General features: G+C 46.3%; 1 protein-coding gene across 1 annotated transcript in view; it reads left to right on the forward strand.

Annotated features, from left to right (window-relative positions):
- Nucleotides 1-23,039, forward strand: part of ZFHX3 (zinc finger homeobox 3) — a 229,003-nt gene that overhangs the window by 111,462 nt on the left and 94,502 nt on the right. Inside the window, 1 exon segment of the mRNA XM_025045294.1 lies at nt 22,035-22,266. Within this exon segment, the coding sequence (XP_024901062.1) occupies nt 22,035-22,266 (232 nt within the window).

The following is a 23,039-nucleotide window of genomic DNA, read 5'->3' on the forward strand; positions in this document are numbered from 1 at the left end:
TATATGTATATACGTATATATATATACACATATATATATATGAATGAATAGATACATTTTATTTATTTTTGAGCTCAAAAGTATTTCTTGTCTATTGCTTAAAAACATTCTCTGGAAATGCAGAAAAACACAAAAAAGAAAATCATCCCTAATCTCACCACCCAAAGGTGGTTTAAATTTTAAATGTTTTGGCATATATGACTTTAGCCTTTTCTATACAGACGGGATACTGTTATTCTGTAGAATTTAGACGACACCGTGTGTGTTTTATAACCGACTTTTAAAAAATTTTACAATGTTTATTTTTTTGCTGTCACTAAATATTTTTTTGCCACGTGATTTCTAACAGCTGCACGGTGCACCACTGTGCGAAGGTGCCATGATTCATTTAACTACCTCTCCATTTGATATTCAAGTCGTTTCCAGTTTTTCACTATTATAAACAAAATTTTGATAAATACATTATATAAAAGAGCTCTTTCGATATCAAAGATGTCAAACACGTATTTGCTTTCCATTACAGTTTCACCCTCCCCACTTCATCACTATCTCTTACTATTTAAGATGTTTTGAGATTCTAAAGTTTAAAATTTTTACATAGTGAGATCTTTTCATTTTTGTTTCCTTCCCCTTTGTTAAGCTTAAAAATCCCGTTCCCTTGCCAAGATCATGTTCATTTATATCCCCTCTTAGTTCTTTCATGGCCTCATGTTTTGACACTAAACTTCGTAATCCATCTGGCGTTTATTCTGGTATATGTTGTAAGGCAAGGATCTCTCTCTGTTTGTTTTTTCCTCAATTAGTTATCCGTCCCAGCCCCATTTTCTAGCAATCCCCCCATCCTTTGCTGCAGTGCTTAGAAGTGCCACCGTGTCACACACTAAATTCTTATTTGGATCTGATCCTAGACTTTCTCTTGTTTCTTTAATTTGCCTTGACTTGGGCCCATCCAGAACTGTTTTAATTATTTTAGTTTTACGCTGCCTGGTTTCAAGTATAATTCTTCTCATCAGTCATCTTTTACAAATGTTTTAAATTTTACCTGTTTATTCCCCTCTTTGGCTTTTAGACTTTTTTTTGAGGGGGAGGGGCAGTGAGATGATTCCTATCTCTGTTCAGATCTTATTAGAAATGTTAGACAGAGAGGTCCACTGTAGCCATTTTCTTCCAGATTAACTTTAATTCACGATCATTGTTCTTTGGGCCTAAATTCTTAAGTAAAAAGATACTGGAATCGGATCCTTCTCTTTGTAGACTGTTCTCAAGGATATCCTGAGAGACAAAAATAACGTCAATAAGTCCCCTCTAATAGTCCTCTAATCCACCAGTTCAGTATTAGTAATAAGAGCAGTAGTGACAATATTTTGGGGAAAAAAAACTAGGGAGAGAGTTAAGGAAAGAAAGAAATTAGTCACTTGCTCTGTACTTGGTGAATTTATGTTTACTTCTAGTTTCATTGCTTTTCTAAGTACTTACAAACATCTGCTTAAATAATTTTAGATTTTTACCACTTCTAATGCTTCGCTCATAATTTTCAGGTACTGGTGCCATTAAAAATCAGAAACCGTTCCCTTCTTAAATGCTATTTTATTGTTTTTCTAGATGAGGTAAAACATTGAAATGCATGGGAAAGAATACATTGAAATGTTAAGCTGTTATTTGGTGCCGTGTCTGTTTCTCTTTAGAAACAGCTCTTAATAGAACTGTGCCTGGCACTCAGTAATTATTCAGATAACAGCCACTGTTAACCATACTCTTCTCCATTTAATAAAACGAGCACATACTTTTATATGTTTTTATGCTTTTAAAATTCACACTGCAACTCTGTCTTGAGAGGAGGTGTTTCTGTTTGTTTTTTTGTTGTTGTTGTTTTTTGTTTTTGTCTCAAGCTCTAGCTCAGTGGACAGGGTTAAACAGGGAACGACCAGGCTGACTTCGGAAACTGACATGGAGATGAGCACCAGGGGCCATCCCTTCTGCTTTCGTGTTTTGTTATTCTTGGTGTTTATGGAAGGTCTGCTTGGGTGCCCACTTGTGAGATGGCATCACTGTGGTGTTAGAAGAACTTGGATGATGTGGTTCTTCATTAGTGCTGTTTTAAAGGCACTTTTTTTTTTTTTTTGCAGTTTAAACAATCGGAGAACAATCCGAGCCAGAGTTAAATGGAGGAGAAATGACTGCCAAGTATTTGGCGACGACAATGTGGGGTGGGCATCCAGGAAGGGGGCATTCCTTGCTTCCTGCTTACTTCGTCTTGTTTTCTCTGTGGCAGAGAGTAATAGTAAAGACCAATGTGGGAATTAAATCATGTGGATTACTTGGGGAAAGTGGCAGTTCTTATCCAGACTTTTCTGCTTCCTTCCTTGTTTTTCTAGAAGCAGCTCATTTCCTTGTTTCTTTTTGATGTCAACATATTACATTTGTAATGGTTGGGATTATTGAACAGGCAGGCACACACTTAGATGCTCGCAGGTGCTGGGTCTGGGGGCCATGGGCCCGTTTACTTACCTCATTCTGGGCTTTCGGTCTCTTTCTCTGAGCATCCTCTTTCCCAACAGCCGGGGATTTGTGTTGAGCACAGACAAATGCCACAGCGGGTATGCTTCTCTCTAGAGAAGCTCCTGTCCCATGTGCCTCTTGACATCCTGCCTCAAGTCACCATTCTCTCTTAATTATATTTTGCTGCCCCCCTTGACTGTCTTGAAGTTTTGGAATTACATACCCAGAAGCAGGAAAGCAGAAAGCTCTCTGGGGAGCATGGTCCGTGGACCCGATTCAGATCCTGCCCCTGTCACTTATTAATCCGGTTGCCGTGAACAAGTGATTTACTCTCTTTATTCTACCTTACATTGCAACATCACCATCATCAGGCTGTCGTGAGGACTAAATGAGTTCATCTGTGTCAGTGTGCAGGACCCTGCCTGATATACAGAGAGTGCTCTGTCACCGTGAGCATTTATTCATCTGTGTTATTGAGAATAAGTATTCAAAACAAAAACAACTCTAACTTTTTAGATAGACATTGTCCTTAGATACTTCCGCTTGCATGAAGAGAAGGGGAACCTCTTACAAGATATTTTCACTTTATTTAAGAACATGATAACCAGAAGGTGGAGCTTCGTTCCCCTCCCCTTGACTATGACTTGGACTTAGTGTGACTCGCTACTGATGAATGAAGTGTGGAAAGGGACAAAGAGCAAACTTGGCTGTGCAGGAGGCTGGCAGACACTTCCTTCCCCAAAATGATCAAGCACAGTGTAACCAGTGAAAAGCCATGGTAATGCCGTGTACCTCTGATACGATGTGATGGGAGGCGGGGTACTTCTCTGAAATCCATAACGTCAGTCTACTTGCGAGAAGACAGGTAAACCCACACCCCGGGGTGCTGTGCTACCTCAGTTTGACCAGCCCGTGTCATAAGTGTTGAGGTCACGGAAGATGAGGAAAGACGAAGGAACTGTCACATATTAGGATACGTAAACGACGCAGTGCACCGTGGGATCCTGGTCTGGATCCTGGAACAGTAAAAGGATATGAGTGGAAAAACGGGGAAATCTGAACAAAGTCTGTCCTTTAGTAACGGCTTCGTACCAATGTCACCTTCTTGGTTTTGACGAATGTTCTAGATGTTAAGACGTAAGATGTTAGTATTAGGGAACGCTGAATGAAGAACATATGGGGACTCTGTACTGTCGTCACTGATCTCCTGTACATATAAGATTATTTCAAACCAAAAAAACCCACAGTACACCTGTTTTCAAGAAAATGTTTCATCCCTTTAGAAGAACGTGAAGTAAAACATGGAAGCTCCACCCCTGCCTCCTGCTCTCTCTCTGTGGTCACTCCTCTCGAGGACAGCCACTGCTAACATTTGCTGTTCCTCCCAGCCCTTTTCTCTAAGTGCGCGTAAACATTTTTATTAAAAAATCTTAAAAAGCCTTTTTTACTCCCATTCTGATTGTATGCCTCAGACGTTGCAAACCTTTTCATTTTAGCGCAACTATTTTCCAAATAAATTCCTTTTTGGTCAGATTTTGGCTCTTCTATGAGACTTATTTAAAGTGGTGTTTGTTTAGCCAGTGCTTAATTTTATTTTCCACTCATACTTCTAACCCATCCAGGTCCCATTTATATTGCCTCTGCCCTTGCCAGTCTTTCTAAAGCCTCCCAAATTAGCATCATCTGAGAATTTAATTAACTTGCTGTTTACTAACCCTCTCCTTTCAAGATAATTAATGAGGATATGAGGTGACACTGGGTCTGACACTGCTCCCGGTGGCACCCGAGCAGGCACCTGTCCTAGCGGGCCCTGCAGGCTTCCAGTCTTACTTTGTTCACCTACAGCTGGTTCCCAGGCTGTGTGGCCACACTAGGTGCAGGGACCAGCGGCAAATATTTGCTTAAAATCAGGCTTTCCTGCCTCACCTTTTATCCACTCATTTTCTGCTTTGTTAATTAAAAAGCCTCATTTTACTTAAAATGGAATGCTTATTTTCTGTGTTATTCCCTAGACAGAGTCTCTATTACCAGGCTTGAAATTAAACTAGCTAGGAGACTCAGGTGTTACAATTCCCTTTTGTTTCTGTAAAAGTGGCTGCATAGCATCTCCTGCATTTTTATCCCCCCACCCCCCAACTTTCTGCTGGAGGAAACTAGAGGTTATCATTGATCTAGAATTCAGTACTTTTCACTAGAACTTTCTGTGCCGATGAAAATGTTCACTATCTGTGCTGTCCAGCATGGCAGCCACTGGCCACATGTGGCTGTTGATCACCTGAGATGTAGCTAGTGTGACTGAGGGACTGAACTTTTCATTTTATTTAAATTTAAATAGTCACGTGTGGGACCGCCACGGCCAGTCACCTTTTACCTGCTGTGGGTTATCTGGGGCAGGTGTGAAACCCCCCAGCAATCTCCATGCCCTCCCCAGCAGCTTTCTTCCCTGGCGGAGAAGGCAGACTGATTTCACATCACACATCTGGCAAACTGTAATTAGGAAGGTAAGTTTTCCGAAGGAAAAAGATGTTACTTTCTAAATCCAAATGTAAATGACTTGGATTATCCGTGTCACTGAGCGCTTCATTCATGCAGATAATTGAGAGTTGACAGTGTCCTTTTCCCTCAATTACTTCCTGATAGTTCCATGTGTTACAATGGGAGAAACACGAAGCTGTTTTTAAATAGCTATGTTAATGTCCTCATTAATTTTACCTTTTTTTCTACCAATTAACCAGTATTAACTCCTGTGGTGGAATCGCATTGGCTTCCCCGAGGAAGCCACATCCATCCCGAACTCCATTCTCGCCTGAGCCTGGTGTAGCCAGCGTTTCGCCACCTGTTCGGCGTGTGGCTCAGACAGAGGTGCTGTTTGTCCAGGGATGTTCATCCTGGGTTATTCAGTGTGCCACAGCCTGGCGGGGCCAGCCCTGAACCAGGACTAGATGGCCTGGGGTCTACTTTCACGGCCCCCGCTCACAAGCCATATTCCCTCTTACACGTGGCACAACCCAGTGGTGACAAACCCCAGTGCCTGCAGGGGCTGTGCGGGTATCATCAATCAGTCGGGTGCTAGTGCTAGGCTGGAGAGTGACCATCCCCCTTTACCTAGATTAAGTGTTGACGTGAGGGAATGAGGAGCCAGGACAGCCCAATAGTCCCTTTAAAAAAAAAAAAAAATACAGTTAGAAAATCTCGGTCGCATGGGAAGTTTGCAGATTTTAAAGTGTCAGTCTTTAAGAACTTTTTAAAACTCAGAGTTTTATAGCAGATCCCCCCAGGCTGACCAGTTGCTGCCAGTTTGCCACCTCTGACCTCACTCTCTCCTCTGTCCACTAGAATCTAGTCCACTAGTGTCTGCTGGGCTAGATACACGCAGATGGTGTTATTGAGAGAATGTTTACATTTATTTTTTTTCTAAAGCCAGACTTCTGACCACTCATTGTTGGACGTCAGGATCATTGCTAGTGTTCTCCGGTTCGGAGATGCTTAGGAAGAGCATGGCCTGTCGGAAGACACCCAGGGATGATAGTGACCTCACTTTGCACCTTTTTAGTTTACTCTCTCACTTTTTAAACCTGGATTATTTTCAGCTACTCGAGGGAATAGAAGAAGCCTAACGTTTTTATTGTTGCTGTTAAAATCCCATCACTGGGTTGTTAAAAGTCGAATCAATTACAGGAACTGTTTACTTCTGAATAAATATGTGACTTTAACCCTTACTCATGTGGCACAGGACACTGGACTAGACTAGAGAACACACTTACAGTGCAGGTTCTTACGTTCAAAAGGGATGAAGCTTAATTGTTTCGGAATCATTTTGTAATTCAGAGTTAAATGGTACTTGGATTACTGGTGTGCTTCAGTTTGAAACAGCTTACTTTTATATCGAGTTTGCAAGCCTGGCTCTTACTGAATTTTGACAAATTGGAAGAAACTTATTTTGCTTAACAAAGCTGTGTGTGTATTTTCTCCCCTCTTCATTGATATTTTGAAAGATTGGGTAGATTATTTTTCACAAAGTTTTTTTTTTTTTAATCAGGGGTTAGCACATCACTGTCAAAGGGGAGAATCTGCCCAGTGACTTGTTTTTATAAAGTTTTATTAGAACATAGCCAAAGTGCCCATCACTGCTCTTGTGCTATGATGACAGAGTTGGGCAGTTGGGACAGTGACCCTCTGGCCCTCGAAGCCTAAAATATTTACTGTCCAGATATTTACAAAAAGAATTGGCTGACCGCTAGCCTAGATGATAGAAACATGTTTTCTGTGAGGCCATATTTTTATGAATTCTGTGGAAACTGTGGACTAAAAAATCATTCTGCCCAAACCGTCCTTAAAACTGCAGTGGTTGTCAGCTCTGTTGGCTTTGGTTTATTTCTGTGATCTTAAGAATTTGCCTATTAGATGTTGAATGCAGTGACCCTGGTTTCATGGTAAGTAGACCTGCCTCAGCTTCTCGCTAATGTACTGCTAGTCATTTTATTCAGTAGACTGAGTAGCTTTCAGTTTTTCTATGGGAAGGACAGTGCTCATTAGTGGGTATGTTCAGCCTTCAGTTTAGCTAAAATCTTGAATGCTTTCTCAACCTGAAACAGTGAGTATTATTCTAAATGTTAAGTAATATAGCTCTCTACAAAGACAAAGTGCTTTCCAGTCATTATTAGCTGGGTGCCATCGTCATTCCTCACGATAATGCCATGAAGGAGGTTCTGAGTGTTGCCATCCAGATTTTATCACTGAAGTGGAAAAGAAGGGTGGCTGGCTGAAGGTCACGTAATAACAGAGCCCGCTGGCAATTCGTGTCATCTCGTGAACCACGCTGGCACTGGAGAATGTCGCTGGCACCAGTGGGTCTCACACCCAGAGGCAAGCCAGTCCTTCTAACAGGTTCTTCCCCAGTCAAACCCGATGATTTCATTACGAAGGTAAGTGAACGGGCAATCAAGCAATTAATTCGTCTTTGTGTCGACCAAGGACCCCAGTGAAATCAGAAGGTAGGGAGGGCTTTCTGAGACTCCAGTGCCCCCTTGGACCATTTCTCATCACCAGACAACTTTTAAAAAAATCATTGATGTTCACATTGATTTGCCAGCTGGAGGTTTACGCCCCTCGTTGTGTGCTGCTGCTGTTCCGCTTTGCGACTGGGGAGGGGCTTGGGGTCGGAGCCCCCTCCCCTCTGCATGGCTCCTGACTCCCGTGTCCATGTTCTTGCTGGGGGATCACCTGGCTGCTGTGTGTCCAGTAGGGAAGCACATGGTTCCTGCCTTCGGGAACCTTCCGGTCTCACGGGGGAATGTGCCACATCTATACAGCTGATAACCAGTGCTCAGGGCGTCAGTGGGAGAACATGTGCTGAGAGGTTGAGATTTTAAGTTCAGAGGAGAAAGAATCACTGTAGACAGAAGTAGCCTGGGAAATGGGATACTCAGAAGGGGGAGCAGAATATGGCCGACCTGGAACAGAGGTACACACGGGAAGACATGGCATGAGCCAGCCAACCACACACACACACACACACACACGACCACTGAGGGGCTGAGAATCCATAGCGCTGGCTGGAGACAAGGCTGGTGCAGGGGGGTCGTGGCTGGCAAGATGCTGTGGTGGAGAACCTTTCTTATGTACAGAGAATGATGGAAATAATGCTTCGAGAAGGTTAATCATCCCTTCATTGTTTTGTGAGGAAGCAAGAAGCGGGAACATAGGCAGATAGGGAATGAATGAATCCAGAGCGGGAAGACTACTAAAAATGCAGGTGTTCCCACAGGAGGGAGACTGGCTGTTGGTTCCTTTGGCCTTTATGTTATTATAATCTGGAAAGGTCATCGAAAATTTCGTATTTTAAGACTTACACCTTTAAAGTACCTGCTAAGAAAGTATCTGTAGTCTGGATCAATACAGTGCAGGCTACTGGACTTGAGATCGCAAGGAGACATCACCTGTCAGTTGGCGGGGTGGGAAGTGACCGGGTGCGTCTTGTACTGTAGCCCCAGGAGGAAACCGCAGGCAGGGGTTTGTGTGCAGGTGTCACCAGGCACCAGTAACATTTTAACTACTAACGTGTGTACTGCCTGCTGAGAGCATCTCGGTACCCTAGAGCTGCCAGGGTCCTAGCCACCCTCTCTCTAGTCCTGCCTTGCCCCAGCCTCCTCTAAAGCCCACCATTTTCCTTGACGAAATTTTCCCAGTTGCCAGTTTTTTAGATGTAGTTTTTTGGAACTTGGATTTCACTGAGGAAAATGCCTCCTGGTTCTCTGGCAGGTTTTATAAACCATTATCTGTCCAGAAAAAAACCAACTGTTCCCCCAACACACCTCCTGCTGTAGGTCCCTCCGTGTCATCGCTAATTGTCGGACCTGCTGGAACAGAAGGGACTCGTTGAATATGAGGAGCATGTGTCTCGGTGAATGTGAACTGGCTGATGAAAACCTCCCTGATGTCACCATTTAAATATAGTTTTAAAAAATATCTCACTGACTGGCCTTGTAGCCACATCCCACTGGGAGCCTGAGCGCAGAATGGGGAGGTGGCATCTTTAGACCAAATGGCTTGAAAGTCCCAAGGAATGGTTGGTTGTAAATGGAGCTGGCCAACCTGGCAGAGGGCTGGGGAGCCTGGAGTTTGGGCACAAACTGGAAAGCGGAAGAGGCCCAGCTAATAAGCATTCAGCTTCTGAGCCCATGTGGAGAATGGCCTCTTCCTCAAGAACCCCAGAATTTGAAAATTGATGAAAGATGTAACCAGTTCCTTAAGGTCTAGACAGCAGCAGTTCTCAGCAGCACCTGTCCTATAGGACAGGGATCCCCAACCCCTGGGCCACAGACCGGTACCCGTCTGTAGCCTGTTAGGAACCGCCCCGCACAGCAGGAGGCGAGTGGCAGGTGAGTGAGCGAAGCTTCATCTGTGTTTGCAGCCGCTCCCCAGCACCGGCATCACCGCCTCAGCTCCACCTCAGATCACCAGGCGTTAGATTCTCATAGGAGCCCCGATCCCTGGTGCCAAAAACGGTTGGGGACCGCTGCGAAGGGAGGACAGGAAATTCGAGAAGAAAATAAAGATATATGTGTAAAAACAGAAGACCTCACCCTGATTGTTCAAACCTGGAGATGGACAAGCTGCGTTCCAGGAGTACCCGTTCAGTCACATCACTCCATTGACTCTTGTAGACGTTTTATGTTTAGAACTAAATTGTTTTTATCTAGAAAGGTGTGGTGGACGCTGCAAACTCATCCTCGTTGCTCTGACAGCTTGAGTTGCTAGCCCTGAGAGGCAGCTGTGGTGTTTGTTCTGTCTCGGTCTTCTGTGATCTTCTGTATGCCCCGGATGTTTCTCAGGATACCCCAGTCTTGCAGTTATTTGTCAGTGGAACTGTACAAGAGCTGTCATAACAGCAGAGCAGCATCGCACCTGTGCAAGCACAGCCAGGTGTGTAGACGGGACGGGAGGATAGCATGACGGTGACCAGCTCCGTTCTCTTCTGGCTGGGGGATATTTTGGCAGATTCAGAGGGGAAAGGAGACACACTTTTGGGATCCATATACTAAAAAAATTAAGTCACTAAGAACAGCTAATTATATCCTGCCATAAAATTTTATTTAAACACGCAGGAGCTATTAGCAAACATATTCATTCTCTCGGTCCCAACCTCCCGTCTTAGTCATCGAGGAGTGTAGAGCCCCATGTGGAAGTCAAGTGAAGCTTATTCTCAAGAGTGATGTGTGGTGGGCACAGGCAGGATGACCTAGTGCTGTGTGACCCCAGAGGGCAGGACACAAGGGTTCCGGCTCAGGTGTGTTGGGGAAGGAAGTCCAGGTGCCGTCCACCCGCATTTGAGCAGGTAGAGGGATTGTTCAGAAGGGTTTCCAAGCAGGAAAGACACCAAGATCAGAAAGATGAGAGTTGGTGGATCAGGCGGGAACTGCCAGGGGTCTAATCTTGTGTGGAGTGGAGTGGAGGCTTTAAATCTGAGAGGGAGGAAGGGACTTTGGACTCAATTAGATAGGTCCTGATCGTAAGCGAAAGACCAGGGGTAACAGTGGAGCATCACAAGGTTTTCCTCATTTGTTCAGACTTTCAGTCAACAATTTTTTTTTTTTTTTCCCTTTTCTTAAGTACTTGCTATGGATTGGGAGCTGTGTTCAGCATTGAGGTCGAAAGAGACAGCTTGGTCCCCTTGCCTGCGAGATGCTGTTTATGGTGTGGTAGAGGCGCAAGGTGTAGCTCATGACACAGGAAGATAAATACAGCATGGAAGCCGCTGCCTGTGGGTGCTGGGCCCAGAGGAGGGAGACGTGGAGCCTGGGAGTTGGGGCTTTGCACAAAGGAGAGAGCTGATCTCTCTAGCTGTTTGTTTATTTTCTTTTATTCTGCTCATCTCAATACCTTCAAAAAGACCAAGTTATTCTCATTTTACTTCATTCTCAATATGTGGCTGTGAACTTCTAAAGTGCAGTTGTGTGACCCACTCCGTGAGCTTTTCCATCCAGTAAAACGGAGTTTTCGCTCGGGCCACATTCCTGTGGCCCATTGTTCCCAGAGGCCTTGCGTCCTGGAGCAGGTGGGTGGTGAGCTTTGATCCAGATCTCAGTGAAACATCTAGGTGCTTAGATATTCCTTAGGCATGGACCTGTTTCTGATCCAGAAAGGAACAACTTGCCAACTCACCTAAGACGGTGGTCATCGGATGAGCTTGCGTGGAAATTGCTTGGAGAACTGGTTAAAATCCAGATTTGTTGGGCTCTACCCTAGAGTTCCTGTAGGTCTGGGTAGGGTCTGGAGGGGTTCCAGATGCTGTTGGTCCAGGGGCTGCACTTTGAGAACCACTGCTCTAAGCCATGAGTCCCCTGAGAAAAGGGACTGCCCTATCCTTGGCGAGACCTTCTCGTGGCATAGCTCCTTCGCAAGGACTCCCACAGTGGGTGCTCTTCCCCCGCCTTTCAGAGCAAGAACAGATGCGAAGATGCTCAGTGGCCCGAGTGAGGGAAGCTGGTTCTCTAGAGACCCCGGGGAGCCCTCCAGGTTACGCTCCTGAAAACTCAGACTCCTGCATTGCCTGTGCGACCTGCAGAGGTGTTGGGCCCTGTGAAATGGGAGTCTCGACCCTCGACTTCCCTCCTCCTTGTCTGTTGAGGGAGCAACCATTCTTAAGACCAAGACGATCTCGGAAACAGATGTCGGCCACGAGTAGTGGCAGTTTTGTTCTCATCCGTCTTCGGTCACCGGACCCCAGTATGGCTGTTGGATTTCAAGATTCAGCCTTGTCTTCATTCTCCCCTGCTGGTTGGTGCTGGGACCCCCACCCCCACTCCCCTAAGGTCTGGAAATGGCATTGAAGAGATTCAGTGACAGCCTGGGGGAGGCCAGCAGACACCCAGGGACCCTCCAGCCAACGGCTGCTCCAGTCTTTGAACTGCTCCCCATTGGAATGATTAATTGATGTCCCCCACTCTGCTGGACAATTAAGAAAAGCAGAAGAAGATGGGAAAAGTCTTCAGTTAGACCTAATTTGGCACCATATTGTTTTCTGTTAATCTATTTTGTGTTCTGTCCGTCTGTCCCCAGGGACGGGTGCCTTGCTGCTTGCTGAAGCATGCATAACTAATGTCCTCATTAAGGGCTGATCTGTTTATCAGGGCCATGTGAGGAAGCCAGCCTGCCAAACTGAGGCGCAAGCTAGGGGCTGCTACCTCCCTCTGGGCCTTAGCCCCACCTCATTAAGCTGGTCCGGGCTATTGATTGGGAGCCTGTGTTTGGAAGAGTCTTACTTACTCCATGCATTATCTTGACAGATTGATCAGACCTGATTGAGAACCTCTTAAAAGAACGAACAGCTGTAATGGGAAAGTTGGACTCTGTCATCCGTTAGGATGATTCTGGGAGCAAGAAGAACAAGGCTGACATCTTGGAGCAATTGTATTTACAATTAACATGGCTGAAAACGATTGCCTCTATTGATCCCCCCTTCCTGCAATTACAGCCCCATTGTTTACATTCCAGCACTTCAGTTATAAAAAGGAAATTCAATAATTATTGCATTATTTAAAGTTAAAGTGCCACAGAGTTTGCTGGCTGCGCTTGCCGGTTGACTTACCGTTCAGTAAAATCCATGCCGAGCTCTCCATCTTGAGGCCGAACAATATCGGCTTTTAATGAGACCTAAAGCGGGGGTGGAAGGGGGGGGAAGGACAGCAGAACCCAGTGTACAGGGTGTTTGTCTGGGTTATTTATGGGGGGAGCCCGAAAGCAGGGCAGAGGAACTAGCTATGTCATTGTTCGCAGAGCTGAGTGCCCTGTCGCCACGTTGCTATCTGCTCTGCAGCCAGGTCTCTCTGGCCTCTACTCAGACTCAGCCCCACTTCATCAGAGGAGCTGTTTCTTGTCTTCACTCTCTTGGTCCCTTGTCCCACTCCTGCAAAGGTAACTGTCTCCTTCAGCCTTCACCACAATCCACGGAATTTCAGGAGAAACAGTGAAATGTCTTAGCAGCCAGAAAAAGCGCCGTCCGATGCATTTGTTAAGAGGGAACTTTTCTCTCCTGCTTCGTCACTTTCCCGTTCCTTCTTAAAAGGGAAAAAAAATGAAATCAAAATTAAGCAGCTCTTCTAAGGAAGAAGTCAGCCCTGTGCACGCCCACTGCCCACCCCCGTCCATCTCACACTGGCTGCCTATGTCTCCCCTCGAAATGAAGGCGATGAGGGTATTTGCCAGCAGATCATGGGAGCTCATGAAAAGTCTCTGGGTTTAAGCACCAAATTCATGCTCTCAGCAGCAGCAACCAGAAAGTTCAAGAGTGTGGGAGGAATTTTAAAGGCCATTTTATTTTCCTCGTATTTGCTTGATATGCTTCCATGGGCCCTGGTCCAGCACGACATCTGGACAGGTGTGCTCAGCGGGATGCAGGACTTGCGAGGAAAAAGTGATGCCTCATGCCTCACCATCCAGAGTCATGTTTTCAGCGACAGCCCCGGGAAATTTTAGACTGCAGGTGTGAGGGGAGAGAGGAAGATGAATAGAGCCAATTCTGACTTTTATGGAGTATTTGGAATAGGCCAGTAGCAGGCATCTGCTTCCGTGTGACTTTTTCATTAAAAAGGTGAATTCCTGGGTGCAGGCATTGCATGATTGATCCTGTGCAGTTTGTTGGAGTCTGAAATACTCTTTGGGCAAAGGCGGGTGCAGAGATTTTAGGCCTTGGAAGTTTTCCTTTTTCTAGGGGAGGATCTCCACGTGCTCTGACTTGGGCCTTCGTTCCGTGGCATTTGCTGTCCATGCCAGAGCAGCATTTCTCAGAGTGTGGTCCCAGACCAGCCGCGTTAGCATCACCTGAGAGGTTGTCAGAAACGCACACGCTCGCGTTCCAGCCCAGGTGAATCAAAAGCCTGTGGGGTGGGCCCGACAGTCTGGGGCATAACAATCCCCCCAGGTGCTTCTGCTGCATGCTCAAGTGAGAGAACCACCGAGCTGGAACACCATCTGCACCATTAGCAACCAAGCCTACGGGGCCGCACCTGCCAATCAGAAGTGAAGGAGCAAAATCCGGGCTCCAGGTAGAAAGACAATGACTGCGCCAAATGTTTGAGCCGTCCTTCACAGCTTCCGAAGGATTTTCACATTTGTTTTCTCATGTGGTTTTCAAAATTGCCTCCGAGGAAGACAGGGCAAGTATAAACATCTCCATTTTACAAATGAAGTAATGCACCTGTTTTGACCACCAGGCAAGTATTTTTTCTGCTGCATTGACGATCATGGGATTAGAGATACAAATAAGCAAATCCTTCAGAGTGGATGTGGGGAATCAGGGAGGTGTCTGCCACCCATTTCAGTTAAACTTTCCTTTCTTTCCTGGTCGTCAACCAGGATGTTGGCAGACGTGATAAAGAGCACGGTCCTGGATTTTTATTATGTTGGCATCCTGATGGGCAAAGAGGTCCTGTAAACAGGTGTGGTTTTGTGGCAAGGACGTGGGCTTGTGGCGTGGATCCAGACAATGCCTGCACCAGCAGCAAGTGACTTAAAATGTAAGCACCTTTATAATTAAGAAGCTGGTCCTGTGCATGCCCAGTATCCTTTCAACATCAAAATATCTGTAGATCAGTTTTTTTTTTTACTGTCAACCAGGAATTCTTTTTTGGGGTTGGGGGTGCAAGAATGGTTTTAAGGAAGGAAATGTCTAATAGGTAAGTTTAGTAGATGTTCATGTCCATCCCTGATCCTACAGGTTAATATAAAAAATAACGATAGCAGTAATCACCTTATTTATTATAAAGGCTAACAGTGCATCTGGCATTGTAATAAGCACTTTCTAGGAATCATCCCATTGAATCTTCCCAGCGGTGCTATGAGAAGGTTCTGTTATTGTCCCAATATCGCAGATGAAGAAACTGAGGCCCGACAGTGTGTATAACTTGCCCAAGGTAGCACAGCGAGTGAGAGCCAGAGCGAAGGGTTTCCACTGTCTAAATCCAGAGTGTGCCTGGACCACCTTCGCTGGCAGCAGTTCGACGTGGAGTTGAATGAGGACCATCATGAGGAGCATGTGTACAGTGGCCTTTATTTTTGTCAAGAGTCTTAAATCTGGGAGAGCTGCAAAGCGGTGCTAGGGAAGAAGTGTGTCTTCGTGAACGAAGAAAGTAACTCTTGCCAGGACACTGTCCTAGTGAAGGCGTGACCTTCGGGTCCTAGGAGCTTTAGGTATTTCTGGATGGCGGTCAGGTTCATGTTCGCTTTGTGGGGTCCACTTTGTTGTTTTATGTGCCCACATACCTCCCTCGACTCCTTTCCCGAGCTCCACATGCAGATGCTCATTCGGCCATGAGCTTGTACCTCGTGCTCTGTTGGGCCTCCTCCTTAGGGAGGACCCCTGCATATCTCAGGAGCTTCTTCTCCTTTCTGGAATTTTCCTAGCAGAGGGAAATGAAATCTTTGTCACGCGAGGGCATTGACATTCCACAAGGATCCCTATTTGGATTTTTCTAGAAGAGATTCAAAGCCAAGGCAGATACAGTCTATAGATAGTTACAGATTTATGCTGTTATTTTTTCTTTAGGAACTTTACTCTTCTCAAGGGAACACTTGTGTTGAGACTTTCAAATCAGGGTGTGTTATTCATATGGGGGAAGAGATGCGGGCACGAAAAGTCTTGACTTCAGCCTTGGAGCTTGGGTCCTGAGCGCGAACGATCGAGGCCAGATCCAGGGCATAAGGAGCCTGGCCTAGAAACCGGAAAATAGGTCAGAGCAACGCAAATGGGTTGATCTAAGGGAACGTTTTTATTTCCTTTCACATTCTTTTGTCAGTCGTGGTTGGGGCTTCTATCTTTTGGCGTCTGCAGGGCTCCTACAGTGAAATAGGACTAAATTAGCATGTGCCAAAGATGAGGGCATGAGCTGATGAAAAGCCAACATTAAACAGAAAATACATATATATTTAGGGTGACCTTCTGGAAGCCTTCCTAAGAAAGTGGCATTAAATTTGGAACTGTAACACAACCTCTGATTAAAAAATTAAAAACTCTGTAACGCAACCCCTGATTTAAAAATCCACTACCCCCATTCCTGGTTGCATGACACCTGAAACAATTCCTTTTTTAGGCATTCAAGATGAATAGCTGTGTCTGGGGAGTCCCAAGTTCCAGAGCACCCCTGCAGTCAGTGCAGTGTAGGTCGATGGCTTTGGACGTGGCATCAAGTCCCAGGTTTCAGTCCTGTCTCTTCTACACTCCGTGAGACCTCGTGGGGTGTCATAAGACCTCTTGAGCTCTGGGTTCCCCCAAGGACAGGAGCCGAAAGCTGCCCACTTCACGGGCCGTGATGAGAAGATGAAGCGTGAGAAGGTGCCTCCTTAGCAGTAAATGCTGTGCACGGGCAAGATGGTGAATGCAGACCCACTTCTTCCTTAGTTCATCTTCTATGATGTAGGGAATTAGCAACTAAGTCTGGACCCTTATCTTCCCCTTCCTTCTCAGCAGAAGTGTTAGTGAGATTTTTATGGTCCTTGCACTGGAGGGAGAAGCTGGAGGCCTCGGCATGCTCTGGTTAGCAGTTTTTTCCCTCCGGAGGCATGATGTCACCGTGGTCTCCATCAGGGACCTTCTGTTGATGGGTCAAGGGCCCCTCCCACTTGCCCTTGCCTCGATGTGCGTCAGAGCCCTGACAGGTGTGTCTAGGGGGCCTTTCTGGACGCTCACTGGGGGACTCCTTCTGAGCTGTGAAAAAAAGTGTCTGGCGTCCCCTGGGGTCGCCCACTTGCTCGGAGCAAGGGCTTCACTGCTTCCTTTGCTCTCGGAATAAAATTGTGCTGTGTGTGTGGAAAAGTGTGGCAAGAGGGGTGTGTGTCCGTGTGTTTATCTGGACAAGTGTTCTTTCCCAAGAAGTTTCATTTGTGAATCCTGTGTATGTGTCAGAATGTACTTTGTCCATTTCTGCTTTAAAGAGGAGGCTTTGACAAAACCTGATCAATATTTTACATTCCATGCATGAAGAACCAGATGTTAGAAGTTTCCTATTATTGGGGAGGCGGGGGAGCCAGGGCCCCTCCAGATTTATAGAAATCAATGTTCTCTGACAGAAGTTGGTTAGTTTTCCTGGGAAACAAGTAACAGGAACACATTTTGTTGATTTTCACATGAATTATTTTCTAACAAGAGCCCTCTTTTCATCTGACTTCTGGGCATTGGTCAGGGCGAGCGAGTATAACGTGTTAGTGGGGTGTAAGTCTCACAAAGTAACATGGCTGGCTGCTTTTCTTTCTTTTTCAATTATCAATTTGCTTTTGTTCGTGGCTTTCCGTGATAGGTTCATTATCGGAGGCACCTCTTATGGCAGCAAAGGGCTTTTCTTTTTGGAGATTCTTGCCCCCGGAAGCAGACCTAGAAAGGAAGCTGTTTCCATGTCAGGAGCATGGGATTGTCACCTTCCAGCTAAACCTAGAGGGGACGAGCATTTTCAGATACAAACAGCTCCAACGAGGTCAGAAAGCGGGTGCAGGAAAAGGTCCCCCACTCTTCCCAGCAGAAGGGCAGGGGCGCTGACCACCTCGTGTGTGTAAGTCAGCTTCCTCGTTGCTGGCCTTGGGGACAGGCTGTTCTCTGCTGCATGGTGGTAGTTTGGAGAAGTTGGAGGTTTGGGCTCCTTTTCTGCTTCCATCTATGAGTCAAGCTGGATACTTATTTCCTTCTTATAGGTCATTGTACTTCTTTGAGCTTTTAGAAAGTAGATCCCACGGCCAAGTGGAGAGTTTCTGTCGGTGGAAAGGACCATACATTGCAGTTCTTATAACCCAGCACTTTTCAAATCAGCCAGTGAGATGGGGACAATCATGGAAAACCGTAAGCTGATTCAGAGTCATAGGGACAGCCTGGTGGGGCTGCGTGAGTTTGGGTGGGCCTCGGGTGTCATTCTTCTTTAGCCGAGTTGATTTACCTTTCTTGTTTTATTAGTCGATCATGCTTCCTCATCATTAGTTTGCAGCCAGATGCCAATTTTTCTTGAGCGAGCCAGTCATTTTCCCTGGTCCAGCTGGTATAGTTTCGCATTGGTATTCCAGCCAAAGGGAACCCTCCTTCTCTCCCTTGGCATGTCCTCTAAGTCACCACCGTCACTGCCTTAACATCCGCAGGTTAAGCCCCTAGGATAGGGCATATTCTGCGTGTGTGTTTGCGCACGTGCATTTGCTTAGTGTCTAATGCATTGTAGACACTTAGAATCAGTTCAGAACCAACCCCTGCCCAGCATCCAGCTTTCTTTGGGTCCCAGTGTAGTACGCATGCTTAGAGGACACTAACCACAGTTGAAGTTGTTGTTTTGTTTCTTCTTAAACTATGCCCCGGACTTGACAGAGGTGAGCAGATGGGAATCTTGAATGCAGAGTAAAGAAAAGTAGAAAAAGCAAAATAAAACCTGGGCCTCCCTCCCTGAGAGAGGGAGAGCTCTGTGATAGGGGCCGAGAGGGTTGGGAGTTGAGGGTTTACACGGGAGAAACATTTCCTGCCTGCAGAAGAGACAAGAACTCTGAAAGGAGGCAGCTCCTGTATTGACGCTCCACTGGGATTTGTGCCTTGGTGGATTCTTCATATATTACAGTGAATTTAATTAAATACATTGTGATCCCAATTGAGGGTATTCTAATTAGCTGGGTCAGGAACAAATTATCCTCCCTTCTCCTCCAAATGAAAACATCTACTGTCTTCTACAGAGAGAGCGTGTCCTTGGCTGACTGGCTTGCCCCCAGTGGAGTCCTTACCTGCCTTTCCAACCTCACCCCCTCCTGCTGCTGCTTATTAGGCCAGTTCCAAGGATGGAATCCTGGGGATGGGGCCAGTGCCACTTGGGAGGGAGAGGGCATTTGGCCAGCAGGGTCAGGGCGTTGACCCACTCATGGCCTGGGGAATGTCCAGATGGTGCGGAGAAGGTCACGGGAGTTTGGAAGTTTGGGTTGGGATGTCACCTTTACAAGCAGGTGTTTCCTAGCATCTGAGAAATAGTTTATTCTGGATGCGTGTGTGGGTATCTTGGAGAATGAACTTGAGTGCAGAAGCCAGCTTGGAATTTTGAACGACGCTTTTGTGCGAGTCTCTAAGAGAAGATGCCGAACGTCCCCTAGGACAGAATCAGTGGGAGAGGCCGTGACTCTGTCCACCTGGCTTCCTTTTATTCCTTTCTCCATCATTTGTATTGTGGGCCCATTTCCCTTCCAAAATGGCTCTTAAGTGGCAGACAGAAGAATCCCTGGTGGCATAAGAGATCGCCATGTACCACCATGAGTTCTAATGTAGAGTGGTTTGGGAACATCTCCATTGTATTAGTTATTTTTAAAGCAGAGTTCCCGGGATGATGTTGACTTGGATTCAGGATTTATACAGCCCTGTCACCCAAGAAAGATCCCTTGGGTTTGAGGATAAAAAGACATGTGACATCTCAACTCCCATCCAACTCTCTTTGGCCATGTTATCCTTGGCCATGTTATCCTCTCCTGGCTCTGAGATTGAAAATCCCAGCCACTTAGAAAAAAACCCTCATGTCCGTATTACAATTTTATGTTTAAGATTCAGGGGCTATTGCAAAGAAGTCCCGTTTCGCGGTAAGGTAACGGGAATTTAGGGGTAAGGCTTGAATGATCTTTGCTCTGGTTTCACAGTTTCTGATACCCCCCCAGTCTCTCGATAGAACGTCTCACTTCGGATTCCATGGTTATTTTCCCTGGTATCTTTTATTCAGTCCGTGTTCGTTGAAGCTTTAATAAAATGGTGTTCTTTTAGTCTTAGCGACCTAAGACAGCAGTTCCCAGCTCTTGCACAAGTGTTTTGCTCCTCAGTCCCAAGCCAAAACCTTACTCCCAGGAATATCCTGGTTCAGGTTTTGGCCTTCAGGGGCCCTGGATGCACGTCAGGGGATTGTATGGGAGCATGCTCATCTTTTTTTTTTTTTTTTTATGTCTAGTCTATTAGACCCTGATTATGGAGGGAGGCTTGTAGCCTCCAGAACACGTTGCTTTGGCACGTTCCATCCTCCTGAATTTCTCTGCGAGGAGCCTTATCTCAGAGGAGGCAAATTGAAGATAAACCATAAAAAGAAAAAAAAAAAAACAGCTCCAATTTATTTCAAGAAAAGTAGCATTTTATTATCAGTTGTTGTAATTTCTTTAACAGTTAACATTGAGCTCGCTGGTTTTTTATCTTCCTTCTGATTGTGAAGTGGCTCTAGGACAGCTATTACTGGTGGAGGTATCATTTAGTTTCAAGGCTCTGCACTTGAAATATGTTAAATCGCCCATTTCGTGGGACAGGGAATTGTTCTCAGTTGGTATCTGCGGAGCCCTTCACATTCTTCCCTGCACGTTGGCCCCAGAGCACAAGTGACTATGGACGAGCTTAGGCAGTTTATAGAATTCAGGGGCTACCCCCACCCTTTACTTCCCCACAATTTTTCTACAACACTTAGTGCTTCATATTTCCTCTTCCAATAAGGTGCAAACATGCTTCTGGAATTTTCACACTTCTTCGATGAATGTCGGATGTGCTCGTGAGCCTTGAGCACATTCGGTAGTTAGTGCTGGGGGCCACCGTGGTATTTTCAGTACTGAGAACAGTGCAAGGCATTCTCGCTCTACCTTCACAGTGTCTTTCATTGACAAGAAACACATCCGTGCAGGACTGGAAACAGTTATCAGGGCAGGGTCTTCAACCAGAATGCGCGTGGGTCAGAAGGGAGTGGAGCAGCACAAAGCAGTTTCGAGGCGTTCGCCGCGTGCTCTCTGTAGCTCCTTGGACCGGGCGGGGCTGAGGGCGAGGAGCGAGAGGGAGGACAGGTGATCGATCACATGAATGCATAAAACACTTACGTTCTCTGAATTCCCGCCCCCAAAAGGATGCTGGGAGTGAGATTCTCTTTTCTGCTAACTAGCTGGGTTACCTTGCGTCAGTCACTTAAGTGTTTTGGAAGTGTGTCCCCTGCTTTATGTGCACCCCATAGAAGAATTCCCTCCTCCCCTAAAATGGGTCATGTGAAATAGAGGAGATTCTATACTGAGTTTGTCAGTTCACTAACTGTTAATAAAAAGAGTCTGTAGCTTTCTTCATATTCTCAAAGAGACATGAAAAGTTTGTAAAGGTCGTAAATTTTGTCCTTGGGTCATCTTTAAGTCTTCTCCTAGGCACGGAAGTCTGGGGTCTGCTGTTTCTATGACTGTTCGTAACGCCCCTAACTTCAATCCTGTGTGTGCCTGTTTCCTGCCGGCTCTCGGGCTCCCACGTTCTGGAATCGGAGTACTCGATCTACACAGACACAATACAGAGTGTAACATTCATCATCTGTGCACTAAACCAATGACCTTGAGCTGTTGACAGGAAACTGGTTGGGAGAAATTAATTTTTTCCTGTCATTTTTTAAATCCAGGGCAAGACCTAACATCGGCTTCTCCTTATAGACTGTAGTTCCAAATACAAAAACTCGAGTCATCTTTCTCGGCTCTGTGTTCCTAAACTAGGATTCCCTGCAGGCTGGGTGACCACATAGGCTAGCACCTAATGTACGGTTGGCAAACTTTGTCTGTTAAGGGCCAGATAGTTGTATTTTAGGCTTCCCAGGCTATACAGTCTCCATGGCAACCATTACCTGTGGTGTTTGGAAAGCATCTATAGATAATTTGTAAAGTCATGCATATGGCTGTGTTCCATTAAAACTTTATTTATAAAAGGAGCAGGTTGGATTTGGCCTACGGGCTATAGTTTGCTGACCCCTGAGCTCAATAAGGCAGGACGCTTTGGAGAGTAAAAGGGGAACCTTTAATCATTGTGCCAGGAAAACCGGTATTACGGAGAAGGTTCAGTCCGTCAGCATTCTCAGCAGGATGAACAACCGCAGCGGACCAGGGGGTCTGGGGGAGCCGGGAATGAGAGTCGACTTGCTGCTTGTCCGCAGAGAGCTGCGGGGTGCAGTGGGGAACCTCATCACGGGGCTGTCAGCAGGACGGGTGCGCTCACGGCGGCTGCGGGCTTCCAGGGGCTCACCCGAGGCATGTCCCTCTGCTTTGCCTCACAGCACCTGCAGCAGCACGAGAGCGGCGTGGAGGGTGAGGGCTGCTACTACCACTGCGTCCTGTGCAGCTACTCCACCAAGGCCAAGCTGAACCTCATCCAGCACGTGCGCTCCATGAAGCACCAGCGCAGCGAGAGCCTGCGCAAGCTGCAGCGGCTGCAGAAGGGCCTTCCGGAGGAGGACGAGGACCTGGGCCAGATCTTCACCATCCGCAGGTGCCCCTCCACCGACCCAGGTGAGTGCTCCCTCTGGCCCGGGAGGCCCAGACTGGGCCTGGCTGGGTGCTGCCCTCTGCGGGGCCTCCTAGCGGGGTGTGGTGCAGCCGGCTCTTGCGTCATGTACAGGTGGCCATTGTATTCTGGAAGGAGCGTGCATGGTTCGTTGCTTTTTTTTTTTTTTTTTTTTAAAGGAACTTGGCACCACTTTTCTTCAGGTATCACAAGCCAGTACCCAGTGAATAGGCCAGCAGAAGACTTCCTGTCCCCATCTCTAGATCCCTCCACTACATACTCTAGATTCAACACGATGGTCCAGATGGACATAAAGCACGTCCTAGATGACCTCTTGCTCAGTATTAAGAATGGGCCGTTTGTGGCCTCAAGTCTGGTCTGTAAGAAATAACTTCAGAGAAGATCAAAACAAGCACTCATTATAAACATTTTGATTGTATTTGGAAGTGACTCCAGTTGTTCTGTGGCTCAGTGCTGCCTGTTCCTTCACAAAGAAGCGAGACCTTCCAGCGGGAGCTTGCCCGCTTGCCGCCTCCTATCCTGGCATCTCAGCCACAGTCCCCTTGTTCTGTACCTCCCTTCCTCCTCTGTATGACTTCATTCCCTCTGGGACCTCACTTGGTGGGATCACCCCTGTCGCCTATTTCTTCAGCCTTCCAGTTCCTTTTTCTCAGCCTGGAAGCACAGGACAGTCATTTGCCTCCTTAAAATGAGTAAAACCAAAGCTTTCTCTTAATCCTGTGTCTCGCTTTCTCTCGGCAAGAGAATCTTCCAGCTT

This window comes from Pteropus alecto, unplaced genomic scaffold (genome assembly GCF_000325575.1).
Source record: "Pteropus alecto unplaced genomic scaffold, ASM32557v1 scaffold42, whole genome shotgun sequence".
Taxonomy (NCBI): Eukaryota; Metazoa; Chordata; class Mammalia; order Chiroptera; family Pteropodidae; genus Pteropus; species Pteropus alecto.